Source organism: Heliangelus exortis, chromosome 26 (assembly GCF_036169615.1).
Source record: "Heliangelus exortis chromosome 26, bHelExo1.hap1, whole genome shotgun sequence".
In the NCBI taxonomy this organism is placed as follows: Eukaryota; Metazoa; Chordata; class Aves; order Apodiformes; family Trochilidae; genus Heliangelus; species Heliangelus exortis.
In genome coordinates, this window is record NC_092447.1 from 3,784,748 (window position 1) to 3,797,142 (window position 12,395).

Below are 12,395 nucleotides of genomic sequence, written 5' to 3' on the forward strand. Positions count from 1 at the left end.
AAGTTAAAAATAAAAATCAATAAATGCCAGATTATTGAGGCAGGATTAGTATCAGTTTGAGACCCCCTCCCCAATATAAATAATGACCCAGTGTAGCCCAGCTAATGAGATTGGGAGCCTCAGCAATCAAGGCAGAGGATTAGAGATGATCAGAATAAATCCCAAATTATGAGGGATGTTGCCAAGGTCTATCCTTGGAAGACCCCACCAGCAGGGACCTTGCTGGGTGGGGGATGCTTGAGCCCTCTTCTGCCCTGAGGTTTGGTGCTTTGGACCTGCTTGTGGATTTGGGCATTGGAACCCAAAACCTCACAGCATGTTGCTTTTGGTCACTCTGGTTGAGTCTTTCCTGTCCTGCTGCATTCTCTGGGTTCCCCTTTCCCTCTCCAACCACCTTGGGCTTCCAGGCTCGGTCAGGACACTTGGAAGCACCCAGAGGTTGCCTAAAGCCTTTGGGTAGCCCCAAGCATCTTCTCCCATGGCCACCCATGATCTCCAGCTGTGCTCTCCCTTCCCACTTCCCAGCTTAATCCCCATGTGTGTTTTTAATGCCTCTGCCTTGCTCTAAGCTCCTCAGCACCCAGAAGCCAAATGCTCCTTGTAGAATTCGGATCTTTTTCCCTCTGGATTAGACGAGATGGCTGCAAATTCCTTGCACTGTCCTCTCAAGGGGTCTATTATCTGCTCCTGGGAGGAGGGAGCCGCAGGGACAGCCTCTCCTCCTCCCCCCCCACCTTTTCCCATCTGTGTAATGCTGGATTAGCCTCTGTTCCTCCTGTGGAGTGATGGAGGAAAAGCTTGTGCTGGGGCAGGGGGGCATCACTGCTGCTGCTGCTGAATTCTGGTGGCTGGGCTGCAATCCTGGTGACCGGCTGGGTTTGCTGATTCAGCAGGTTAAGAGGAAAAAAAAAAAAAAAAAATACAAACCAAAAACCTTTTCCTTATGAGTGGGAGCTGAGCAGAGGGGGAGGAGATTTGGGGAGGCAAGTCCTTCAGTTCCAGGGATTTCTGGCTGGCTGAGGCTTTGCACATCCAGGAGCTCGGTCCCTGCTGCTGGTTGCCTTCTATCCATCAGCTGGAGAAGAAGTCAGAGGGTGTTTTCAGGTCCTGGAAAGAGTGATGGCTCTAGGGCTGGAGAGCATCAAAGGAAGGCAGCCCTGTGCACGGTGCCATCCCCCGCCCCGAGGCTGCCGCCGCCGCCTTCCCGGGGCTAGGAGCCTGGATTTGTCTTTCTGATGCCTCAGTCGATGGCATCGATTGGGCTGGAGCAAAGAATCGATCTTAATTTGGTCGGGGGGCCCGGCGTTGGGTGCAAGAGGAGTAATTAGAGCAGCAGAGGCAGCGCGGGGCCGGCGGTGCCCATCGCCTGGGGAGGGATGGAGGGACAGACAGACAGACAGCTTGTGGGGAGGGTGAGGGGCAATCTTGTCCTTCCAGCCTGCCCACAACTCGCTGGTGAACCTCTCCAAACCTTTCCCATCTCTGCCTTCGCTGGGGGGCTGAGGAGAAATGCCCTTTTTGCTCCAAGAATGACGGGGCCATCTGGATTTCCCCGCGCAGCTGGTTTAATTGGAAGCTGGTCCTTGCAGAGGGGGGATGTGCCTGATGGACACCCCCAGCTCTTTCCCTCTTTCCTCCCATGTTTTTGGATTTTTTTTGTTTGGTTTGGTTTCGTTTTTTTAGTGTTTGCTTGTTTTTTGGTTTGCTTGTTTTTTGGTTTGCTTGGTTTTTGGTTTGCTTGTTTTTTGGTTTGCTTGGTTTTTGGTTTGCTTGGGTTTTTTGTTTTTTTTTTTCTTTTTGTTTGCTTGTTTACTTGGCTTTTTTGTTTGGTTGGTTTTTTTGTTTTTCCGTGGGCATGCTGGAAAAAACAAAAAAAACCCCAAAACCATCCCAGCTGGGCTTTGAGGGGGTGTCAGCAGGCAGCCACGTTTGGGAGAAAGCCAGGGGTGGTTTTTGGTGCTGGCTGAGTGGGAAGAAGGATGTAAACTTGGGGAAAAGGTCAGGAATGCTATAAATAAGTGGCATCCAGGGAAAAAAAAAAAGTCAGCAGCGCCTGAGATGTGGAGGGATGGTTGCTGTCTGGGGCACCAAATCCATGGGAATCGTGGCCAGGGACACAGCAGATGAGGCTCAGCCTGGATTTGGTGGGTCCCAGAGTGGATGTCGTGCTGCCTGGGTGGTTATTGATAATGTTATCACAACCAAGAGGGGTTTGGGCACATGCCAGTCACAAGCCACCCCTTGCTCCAGGTGGTCTCAGGGTCCCAAAGTTCTCTGGTGGGGGAAACAGGCTGGAGGTGAAGATTTCCAGCTGCTCTGCTCCCTGGACCAGAGATGGACGAGGAGGGGACATGAGGGGGGACACATTCCTGGTCCTCCTGCTGGAGTTGGTGACTTGTGCATCAGGAGGATGCTGCAGGGGTAGGTGAGCATCCCACGGGGGGTTTTGCTTTTGGTGGAGTCAGCAAAACAGGGTGCCCCACTTCAGGGCATCCCCCGGGGCTGGGCTGCCCTTCTGGGGGTGGGCGAGATGTGCTCCCCAGGGGCTGATTGCACATTTGTCGCCGAAGTGACAAGACTGGCAGCCTAATCATCTTCCCCTGAATGCCGGGCTGATTGCAGCCTGGAGGGGGGGGGAAGCTGTCTGGGGGCCAAGCCCAGCTGCAGGGAGGTGATGCCGGTGTGGGGGGGGGTGTTTCAGTGGCGAGCTGAGGACCAGTTAACTCATCTCTGTGCTTTGTGCCAGCCTCGGGTGATGTGGGGAGCTGCCTCTTGTGCTGCTGCAGGACCCCCACAGCTGGGTTGCTGGGGGCTACTCGGGGAAAACAATCCCCCAGAGTTTCTGGCTGCTCGGTCCCCGGGGGATGCCCTGAGCCCCCCCTTTCCCTCCGCCGGGATGCTGGGCTGGAGGGAGAAGCACAGTGTTTGGTGGAGCTTGGGCAGGGGGTTGTGTGGCTTCAGCCATCTCCTGCTCCCCTCCGAACAAAGGCAGCTCTGAGCCTCCCCAGCCTCTTGGCACTTCACAAGAGAGCCCTTCTCTCCGGCAGCAAAAGCCCTTTCCAAGCCTGTCCCCAACCCCCTCCCATCCTCCCTCCCTGCATCCCCCTCCTCGCTGCCCTCTGCCAGCCCTGCCCGGGGGGCTGCAGCCTGGCACCTGCGTGCTGTCCCCTTCCCCAGCTGGGGAGGGGACCCTGGCAGCCTTGTGCCCTCTGCCAGGGTCACCACGTGCTGCGATTTAGGGGGAGGGAGGGGGATAAAATTCTTGCAAGGTTAGCTTGGGGCTGACAAAGAAGAGCAGGGCTTGGAAAAGGGTCTCTTGGCTAGCCAGCCTCCACTGGGGGCTAGTTGGGGTTGGGGGGGGACAGGGACTGGGGAGCCCAGTGGTGCAGTGGGGAAGGGAGAAGGAGAGCTGCTGCTGGCTGTAATTACCGGCGAGGTTGGTGCCACATGATTCGGGGACGTCAGCAAAGTGTGTCACAGCCGATGATGACACGCTGCATGTGCAGGGACTGGAAAGGATGCCAGGGTGAGAGGTTGGAGCACCGGGACATCGGGCAGCCTGACCTACAGTGAATCACCTCTCCTCCTTTTCAAGTGTCCCCACTTGTCCCTGCCCCCCCTGGGAGCTCAGCCTTGTGCACTACCGAAGCCCCCGTGCCTCAGTTTCCCCCCCTGTGCCAGGAGCAGCTGCTGCAGGGCTCTGTGTGTGTGTGTCCCCCATCCTTCTGCAATGAGAGCTGCTTTTTGGGGGTGTGCTAGGGGAAGCCAAGACAAATTGTGGTTACTCATGGTGATGACAGTGCTGATGACAAGTCCCCCAGCCCCCAGGAGCACGTGCTGTACCCATGCTCCCCGTGCAGGTGTGTGCCCAGTGAGTAATGGGGTGGGGGGTGGTGTTGGGGGGTGGGTGGGAGCAGCAGCGTGGCACTGGAAGAGGGGGCTGCAGTTGGTGGCACTGAGCACAGCATGTTCTGGCATCTTTTTTTTTTTTTTTTTTGAGGAGGAGGATGTGGGGACATTGATGCCAGTCCCAGGTGTGCTGAAAGGGGGGAGGGGGTGGGATATTACCCCCAGTAAGGGGGGCACCAGTGTGGGGACAGTCTGCTCAGTGCTGAGGGTGAGGTGGGGTCTCCAGGGAGGTCAGTGGTGCCGTGGCAGAGGAGCAAATCCCAAATCCTGGCTCATGGTGCGTGGAGGCATCTGCCATGGGTCTGGGGGATCCCACCCCACCCCCCCAGCTCATGTCCCAGGGAGCAGGATGGGCCCAAGAGTGTTGACTTTTCCTGGCTGGAGCTGGGATGGGGATGATGCTCTGCAGTGTGGAGAGAAAGAGTTTAGCTGGAGAAGTAGGTGATGAGATAAGGAGGAAGGTATCATGTTCAGGGAGTTGGATCCTGCTTTGAGGTTAATAAAACAAGACAGACAATCACTGCTGCTTGATCTGGGGAGTGCTGTGTGAGTGAGCCTGTTAGTGGGCTGATGAGCAATCAGCCACGTTGGAGACCTGCTGAACAGGAGAGGGGGAAAAAAAAGTTGTTAACGTGACTCAACTGACCCCCTCGCCACGAGAAGTTGAGCGTGGCTTTCTGGTTTGGTTTTTTTTTTTTTTTTTTTCCCCCCAAAATACCACAGGTGGATGATTCCACGACTTGGCTGTGGAGCCAGGGAAGGCATGGCAGGATATTCCTTCTTGCTTGCCAGCTGGGAGTCACGCGCCGGGGATGAGCCACCGACAATGGGAGAGGGGATGGGGAGGGAACGAGCCTAACCCCAGCTTGGCGTGAGCAGAGCCCATCTGCCTGCTTGTCCTGCAGTGACTCCATCGAGGGGTTTGGGATTTTTGGTCTTTTTGGTCTTTCCTATGCAGGCAGCAATGCTGCAGGCTGGCTCCGCAGTCCCCGTGCTTTGCTCTCTGATTTTCAGCCTTCCCAAGTCTCTCTGTCCTGATGCTCTCTGCTCTTTCTGGGGTGGAAGGGATGGGGCAGGGTCCCTTCTCCCCGTGGGAGGTGGCAGCTGGGTGATGTGGGATGGCTGTGAGACACCGAGTCCCACTTTTGGAATGTGGGCCGTTGCCTCCCCAAGTGCAGGAGGCAGCTCTCCCGGGAGATCAGGTGCTGTGAGACTCGTGACTCCACCATGCAAATGCTGGAGGCTGTGAATAATCCTGTACTTGTGCAGGGAGACTCAGTCCCCTGTGGGCTGGAGCATCCCAAGGCCAGACAAGCCCCCATCTCCTGCTCTCCTGGCCAGTTTGCTGTCACTGGTGAGGTGTTGAGATGAGAGCACCAGTGACCTGCACCCCAAAAAGTCCCATTTTCAGGTCAGCCCCCCTCCAGCAGCAAATAATTTTGCTTCCCTGCATAAACCAGAACCTTGTAGCTCTAGAGACTGGAAATTTCTGAACTTTGAGCCTGGACATGTAGCTTATTCCCAATTTTCTTGTGCCAATACCCAAACCTCTGTCCCTGATCCCCAGAGGGCTCAGCTGGAGCTCTTCTCCCAAAAGAGCAATGGGGAAAGCTGCATCTCCCCAAACCTCTTGCTCTTGCAAGACTGAGGATTACTGCCTCATTGGTCAGAGTTTTTGGGGTTTTTTTTGGTTTGTTTTGGGGTTTTTGTTTTGTTTGCTTTTTTTTTTTTTTTTTTAAATGCCACACAAAACTTTATTCCTTCTTGTGTGAAGCAAAGTGGTAAATTTATGGCTGGGCAGTTGTCAGTGACTCAGCAGTGCCTGGCTGAGCAATGGGGCAGAGGGCAAGGGCAGTCTTACAAAACCCTGATCTTCAATGACTTCTTTTCCCCCTTTCCTATCAATTTTTGAGGCCGTGGGGACTGGGGATCCCCAGGCCAGTGGCAGAAAAGATGGATATGGCTCAGGAAATGTGCCATTTCCAGGGCAATGTGGTTCTGCCCTGTAGGATGGGTCTGGGATGCGGGTGGGTGGGGGATGTTTTGGGTCTGGGGGGTGTGTGGCTCATTTGGCTCATCCCTTGGCAACTCCCACCCCAGCAGGGAGGTCTGGCTGCCTCCCAGATGGCAGGAGGTGGCCAAGGACCTGGGTGCTCCTTGCCTTGCCTCCTGCCTTCGCACGTTCCCCAGCTCTGCCACTGCAGGCTGGTGTGAAAGTACACGGAGTGCCCTGCTCATGTAAATAAACCCAACTATAAATAGAGAGGGAGAGAAGTGTGAAAGCAGTGGGGAATGAATTTCACAAAACCAGCAAATTAGTCTGGAGAAACAAGGGTGTGAACTGGCAGCCGTACTCCAACCCAATCCTGAATTTCCAATTTCTTCAGGGATGCTGGTGGGACCACCCCATCCTCCCCATCTATCCAGGGCTCCTGATGCCTCCTGGGCTGGGTTTCTGTAGTGTGGTCATCATTAATTTGGTTGTTTGGGGGTTTTTTCCCCTCTTTGAAATTGTGGCAAAACCCAAAGACCTGAGGATGAGCTGGCTGGGAACATGGACTCCAGCTAGACCAGAATGTATCTGCTCTCACCAGCTGGGGGAGAGGGGGACAGAGTTCTGCCAGCTTTGTGTTTGCTCCCCAGTGGGCAGGGGATGATGGCTGAGATCTTTTTGGGTGCCTTGGAGCCTGGAGGGTGCTGGCCAAGGAGTTCTGTCCCCCAGGGCTGCTGTCAACCTGCCTGAGGAAACAGGCAAGAGCAAAACTGCCCCAATTCAAGGGTCACCCCTGGCTCTGCCAGCCCCACCAGTCCATTTGTAGAGCTGGAAGCTTTCACCTCGGCCCTCAGGACTAAAAGCTGAGTCAGATTTTTATGAGCTCTTGGATTTTGCTGGGGAAATAAACTGGCAGGAGCTGGGGGTGGGCTGGGGGATGCTCCTTGCAGGCTCTGCTCCTGCCCAACCCTCCACCAGCACCATCGTGGGCAGAAGGTGGGGGTGCTCCTCAGACACTTCCATCCTCTTTTTTTTTTTTTTTCTTTTTCTTTTTTTTTTTCCAGCTTTCCATGGGAAGAAGAGTTGGGAAGACCAACAGCTGCTTGATCCTCACCCAGTGCCACAGGCAAGGGGAAGATGGTGAATGCTGGGGACAAAATGGTGTGTGTGTCCCCTCCCTGTCACCTCGGGGGGAGGTCTAGGTGCCTGTTTCTCTTCATGGCACATTCCCTGGGGAGGGGGGACAAGCTTGGCTGCTGGCCCAGCTGGCATCACCAGAGGTGACACAGAGGTGGCAGAAGGAGGTACAGCTGGTGCAAGAGGTGGCATCAGTGTGAGGTGGCAGGTGAAGGTGACACCAAGCTGTGGCAGGTGGTGAGGAGGTGATGGAGCAATGCAGTGTCCTGGCAGAGGTGACATTGAGCTGGTGGCAGGTGACCCACCTGATGCAGGGTGGTGAGAAGGTGACCCCAAATCTCTGCCAGGGGCACGGATGGTGGGGTGTGCATTACCCTGCTGTGGGGTAGCTCTGGTGCAGTGTCACCAAGCAGGTGGCAGGGACGTGACCCCAGGCTGGTGCATGGTGGCAGGGACAGATGACACAGCTGTGTGACGTGGAGCTGGTGCAGGTGGCATGGTGGGAAGGTGACCCTGTGTGGTGCAAAGTGTCACTGGTGTGTAAGAGAGGGGGTGTATGGCATCAAGTGCAGGTGGCAGAGCTGGGGACTGGGAGGTGACACTGCACCCAGAAGTGGGAAGGTGATGCTGAACTGGTGCAATGGGAACATCTGGGGGACAGGGAGGTGATGCTGTGCTAGCATGGGGGACACATCTGGGGACAGCGAGGTGACACTTGGTGCAAGGGTCACACCTGGGGACAGGGGAGGTGGTGCTGTGCCAGTGTGGGTGACACATCTGGGGACAGGGAGGTGACACCAAGGGGTGCTGGGGATGGGGAGGTGGCACTGAGCTGGTGCAGGGGACACATCTGGGGATGGGGAGGTGACACCAAGGGGTGCTGGGGATGGGGAGGTGGCACTGAGCCGGTGCAGGGGACACATCTGGGGATGGGGAGGTGGCACTGAGCCGGTGCAGGGGACACATCTGGGGACAGGAAGGTGGCACTAAGCCGGTGCTGAGGCCAGGGAGGTGACACCGAGGGGGTGCTGGGGATGGGGAGGTGGCACTGAGCCAGTGCAGGGGACTCATCTGGGGATGGGGAGGTGACAGCGAGGGGGTGCTGGGGATGGGGAGGTGTCACCCAGTGAGTACAGGGGACAGGGAGGTGGCACCGAGCCGGTGCAGGGGACACATCTGGGGATGGGGAGGTGACAGCGAGGGGGTGCTGGGGATGGGGAGGTGTCACCCAGTGAGTACAAGGGACAGGGAGGTGACACCGAGGGGATGCCGAGGACAGGGTGGGGGGGGGGGTGGTGTCTGAATGCCGGTGGGCGGAGGTGACCCCCGTCCCCCTTCTACCTCTCTCCCTCTCCCCTCCCGCACGCCGCTCCCGGCAGTGCGCATGATACTGCGGCGCCGGGGCCCGCCGAGCGCGTACGGGCCAACCCACCTTGAAACCGGCCCGGGCCCCGCCGCGCCAGCCAATCACCGCCCACTCCGCCGGGAAACGTCCAATCAGCGTGCGGCGGGGGCGGGACCGAGCCGCTAAAGGCCGGCAGGCTTGGCTGCGCCGTGCGGCGGAGGGCAGGTGCGCTGCGGCCGCGGGCATGGGCGCAGCGGCGGCGGCCGCCGGCCGGCCCTGAGCCGCCCCTCCGGCCCGGCCAGCCCTGCCCTACCCTACCCATCCCGGCACCCAACCCTACGGAGAGCCTGGCCCCGGCTCGGCCAGCCCTGCCCTGCCTCGCCCCGGCCGGGCCGCCCGGCGGGCGGAAGATGCTGCGCACCGGGTGCCGGTAGTACTATGATTTGGTATGTGGCCGCTGTGGTAGCAAGTGTGCTCGGTGCCCGCGGGCTGCCCGTCCAAGGTGAGTGGGGCGTCGGACCTTTCTCTTCTTCTCCCTTTCCCTCCGGGGTGACCCTAAGAGAGATATCGGGGGGGGGGAGCTGTCTCTGCATCTCCCCTGCTCATGGATGATGCGGGCACCGGGCTGAGGGCTGCGGGTCCTGTGGTTCCGCTGCAGGGCTTGGGAAATTCCCTCGGGGAGAAGACAACCCGGTGCGGGGCTTTAAAATCTTTTTTTTAATTCTTTTTTCTTTTTTTTTTTTTTTTTTTTTTTTTTTTTTGAGGGGGGAGGCACGTGTGGCTGGGTGGGGATGCGGGCAGCGCAGTCCCCTGGCTGGGGTTTCTCCCCTTCCCTTTTCTCCCCTCGGGCTGGGGGCAGCGCTTCCCCTTCCCGGCACGGGTAGCGCTGGGCTGGGCACTGAGAAATGCGAAAAGGATTCCTTGCCTTCCCCCCCACTCCCCCCTTCGGAGCTTCCTCCTCCTCCTTGCAGCATCCCGGCAGTGCCCCTCTGCTCCCGGCTACGGGTTTTGGGGTGACTTTGCTCCCCTCTGCCTGGGAGACGCTGCCCGCCGCCTACACCCCCCCCCCTAACCCCCCCTCCTCAATGCGGACTGGCTGCTGCGCTGGGGGAAACTGAGGCACAGGGTTGTCCAAGGTCAGGAGGGAGAGAGAGAAAGCAGAGGGGAATAACCCTGATTTTCCTGCTCCGGCTTCTTTTCCTTCAGCTGCCAGACCCCTCCCTCTTTCCCCCCCAGCCATCCCTGCAGCTGCCAGGGGAGCTGCCCGCCCCTCCTGCGGCACCGTATCCCCCATCGCTGCACCCTGCTGGTCTTGTGCCCCGATTGTCACCAAGCCCACCCTACCCGTGGGTATGCGGTGGCCACTGGGATGCCGGGCTGGTAGCCATCTCCTCACAGTACGGGGGGGGCACATCTGCATCCTGCCAGGGTCCCTTAGCATCCCTGCCTGCATCCTTGGATGTGAGGATGGGGCTGCCCTTTGGTGGAGGGGACACACACCCCCCCCCACGGTGCCCCTCTGGTTGCTGCCTGAAATGCGGTGTGTGGGGGGGGTGGTTTGGAGAGGGATCTCCTGGGCACTTGGAAATACCCTCGGATGGGTGCTGGGTGGGTGGGTGGGTGGGTGGGTGGAGGACCCCGGGGGGTGCAGGGTGTACGGAGCAGCGTGTACGTGATGAATGAGCGCGCTGTGAGTAACGCGTGGGTGGGCACTGCGTGGGGACCCCTCAGGACCCGCCCCAACCCGTGCTGTGCCCTCCTCACGGGGAGAGGGGGGGAGGGGATTGCCACCCTGCATCACTTGGGGACAGGGCTGGCCATCCACTGGTGTTTTTCCCGTGGCTTTACTCCTCCTCCTCCTGGCAGCTGAGATGCAGCGGTCCCGGCTGGGCTCTCCAAGGGCTTTTCAGGCGTTAATCGGCTCAGAGAGGGAAGGAGAACTCGTTATCCCTTCTTAGGGGCGTGGGGGGAGGAGAACGGGGACGTGACCGCGTCAGGAGCAGGTGCTGAAGGAGGGATCCGGCCTCTTGGCATTCCCGGCGGTGCCGTGACGCCCAAGGGGCTTTTCCTCCCTCTCCCACCAGCGTGACGCGGTGCTTGCCGGTGGATCAGGTTGGGAGGATCCGGCTTTCTCAGAGACAGAGAGATCCCTCCTGGTGATGCTCGTTGTGCTGACCTTGGCTGCTGGTGGAGGATCCATTGCCCTGCTCGCTCTGGGATGTGTCACACATGAGGGTTGATGGCCACGTCAGCCATGGAGGGGTTTGGACTGTGGCACGTGTGGCTTTGGCGTGGCAAGGGGGTGGTTTGGCGCTGGGGACCAGCCAAGGGGGTTGGCTCAGCTCCCATTTCCATCCTTCCCTGAGGGATTTCTACTCTCCTGGACCTGTTGGATGGGAGTGCACCGGGTGTGTGCGTGTCTGGGTCCTCTGCTTGGCTCGCCGGGGGAGTTTTGCAGTGATGCTTTCCTGGCTCGCTTGCCTTTCAACTTTGAAGATGCAGTTTGGCTGGTGATGGGAGGGAGGATCCTGCAGGTTCCTCTCCGGGGCTGTGGCAGAATGGGTTAACTCTCATTCACCTCCACATCTCCATCTTGGAGGTCGTGAAAGGGGAAACCCTGTGGCGGGCGAGCCAGGGGTCCAGCCCTGTGCCATGCTGATGAAGGAGTCTTTCCCTCTCCCTTCCCCTGCAGCAGGCATCTCCCAAGCAGGGAGCCCTGAGCGACCAGCTGGCCTTTGGAAAAACAACTCCCTTCCTCCTGCTTCACGATGGAGAAGCTGGCGTTGGTGGGAGGGCTGCCTGAGCCAGGAACAGTGTGATTCAGGAGCTGCTGGCGGGCAGCTCGGAGCTCTGCCTGCATCCCAGTTATCCAGACAGAATCGGGGTTGGGAGGGTGATGTGGGTCTGGGTTGGGGATCTTGTCACCCTGGCAATGCTCTCTTGGGGGCAGGAGGTCTCCCTGGGGTGTGGTTTCATCTCCAGCCTCTGCAGCACAGGGAGGATGCTCGCAGGTAGCAGCTGGTTGTTGCTGGGAGATGATGGGCTGATGGCTCCTGTGGGGTGGCTGCCGTGCTGCACGTGGGGATGCAGGTCACATTGAGAGGGTGGGGACAGCAGGGACCCCCAGGTGTGAGTGGGGACACCAGGGTGACTGCCTGGAAGTGATTTCCTTGCACGTTCCCTCTCTGAGCACCAAGCTGTGCTGGCACACGTGCTTGCTGAGCTGCCACGGTCCCACCCCAGGGAGAAGGGACCCTCTGTGGATGGTGGTGGATCCTCAGGATACTCTTTGTCCCTGGGGGAGAAGTCACCATCTCGGCAAGAGCAGGGCACTGAGCTGCCCCTCATGGCTAATCCTGCTCCTCCACTGGCCCTGTGTGACCTTGAGGGATGTCACTTGACCTGCGCGTTGCCCTCCATCCATCTGGAAAATCGGGTTTAAAACGCAGGAATTGCACAGAAAGCCCAGATGCTGCTTTCCAGCTGGGGGAGGGGGGCAAGGGCTGTGCTCCCAGCTCTCCAGGGCTGCCCCCCCACCAGGGGGGCATCTGAAGCAGATGCTCCCAGGCAGGCTCTGAGTACCCCCAGTGGGGGACACTGAGGTGGCAGTGGGGAGGTGCAGCCCCCACTGAGGTGTCGTGGGGGGCAGGCAGCTCTCCCCCCACCTCTCTGCTGCCTCTCACCTCTCCCCCCACCCCACGTGCTGCCTCTCAGCAACCCCCGTGTTGCTGGCTGCCTGCTCTCTTTCCCTGCTGGCCTCCATATGCCAGGCTGGTGGCCTTGTCCTCGGAGATCCCTCACCACATCTTGCTGCCTCCCTCGGCACACGTGGGATGTGTCGGAGCAGATCTTGTCTCTGCTCAGCAGGGATGAGAGGTCCATGGGCTCGGGGCCTCATTCCTGCTCCCTTGGGGGGACAGGGATAGGGATGAACGCCAGGAATGGTGGGTCAGGATGAAATCCCCTCTCTGACCCTGCAGCAGGGCAGCATTCCCAGGCTCTTCACCCTTA

General features: G+C 58.7%; 1 protein-coding gene across 6 annotated transcripts in view; it reads left to right on the plus strand.

Moving 5' to 3' along the window:
* Positions 1-8,585: 8,585 nt before the first annotated feature.
* IGSF9B (immunoglobulin superfamily member 9B) overlaps positions 8,586-12,395 on the plus strand; it is a 39,897-nt gene continuing 36,087 nt past the window's right edge. For all 6 annotated transcript variants that reach the window (XR_011730647.1, XR_011730648.1, XM_071769012.1 and 3 more), the window contains exon 1: positions 8,586-8,886. Coding sequence is in view for 4 of the 6 variants with exons in the window: in XM_071769012.1 (XP_071625113.1) it covers positions 8,823-8,886 (64 nt within the window). In the remaining 2 variants the exon portion in view is untranslated. The remainder of the gene's footprint in view (positions 8,887-12,395) is intronic.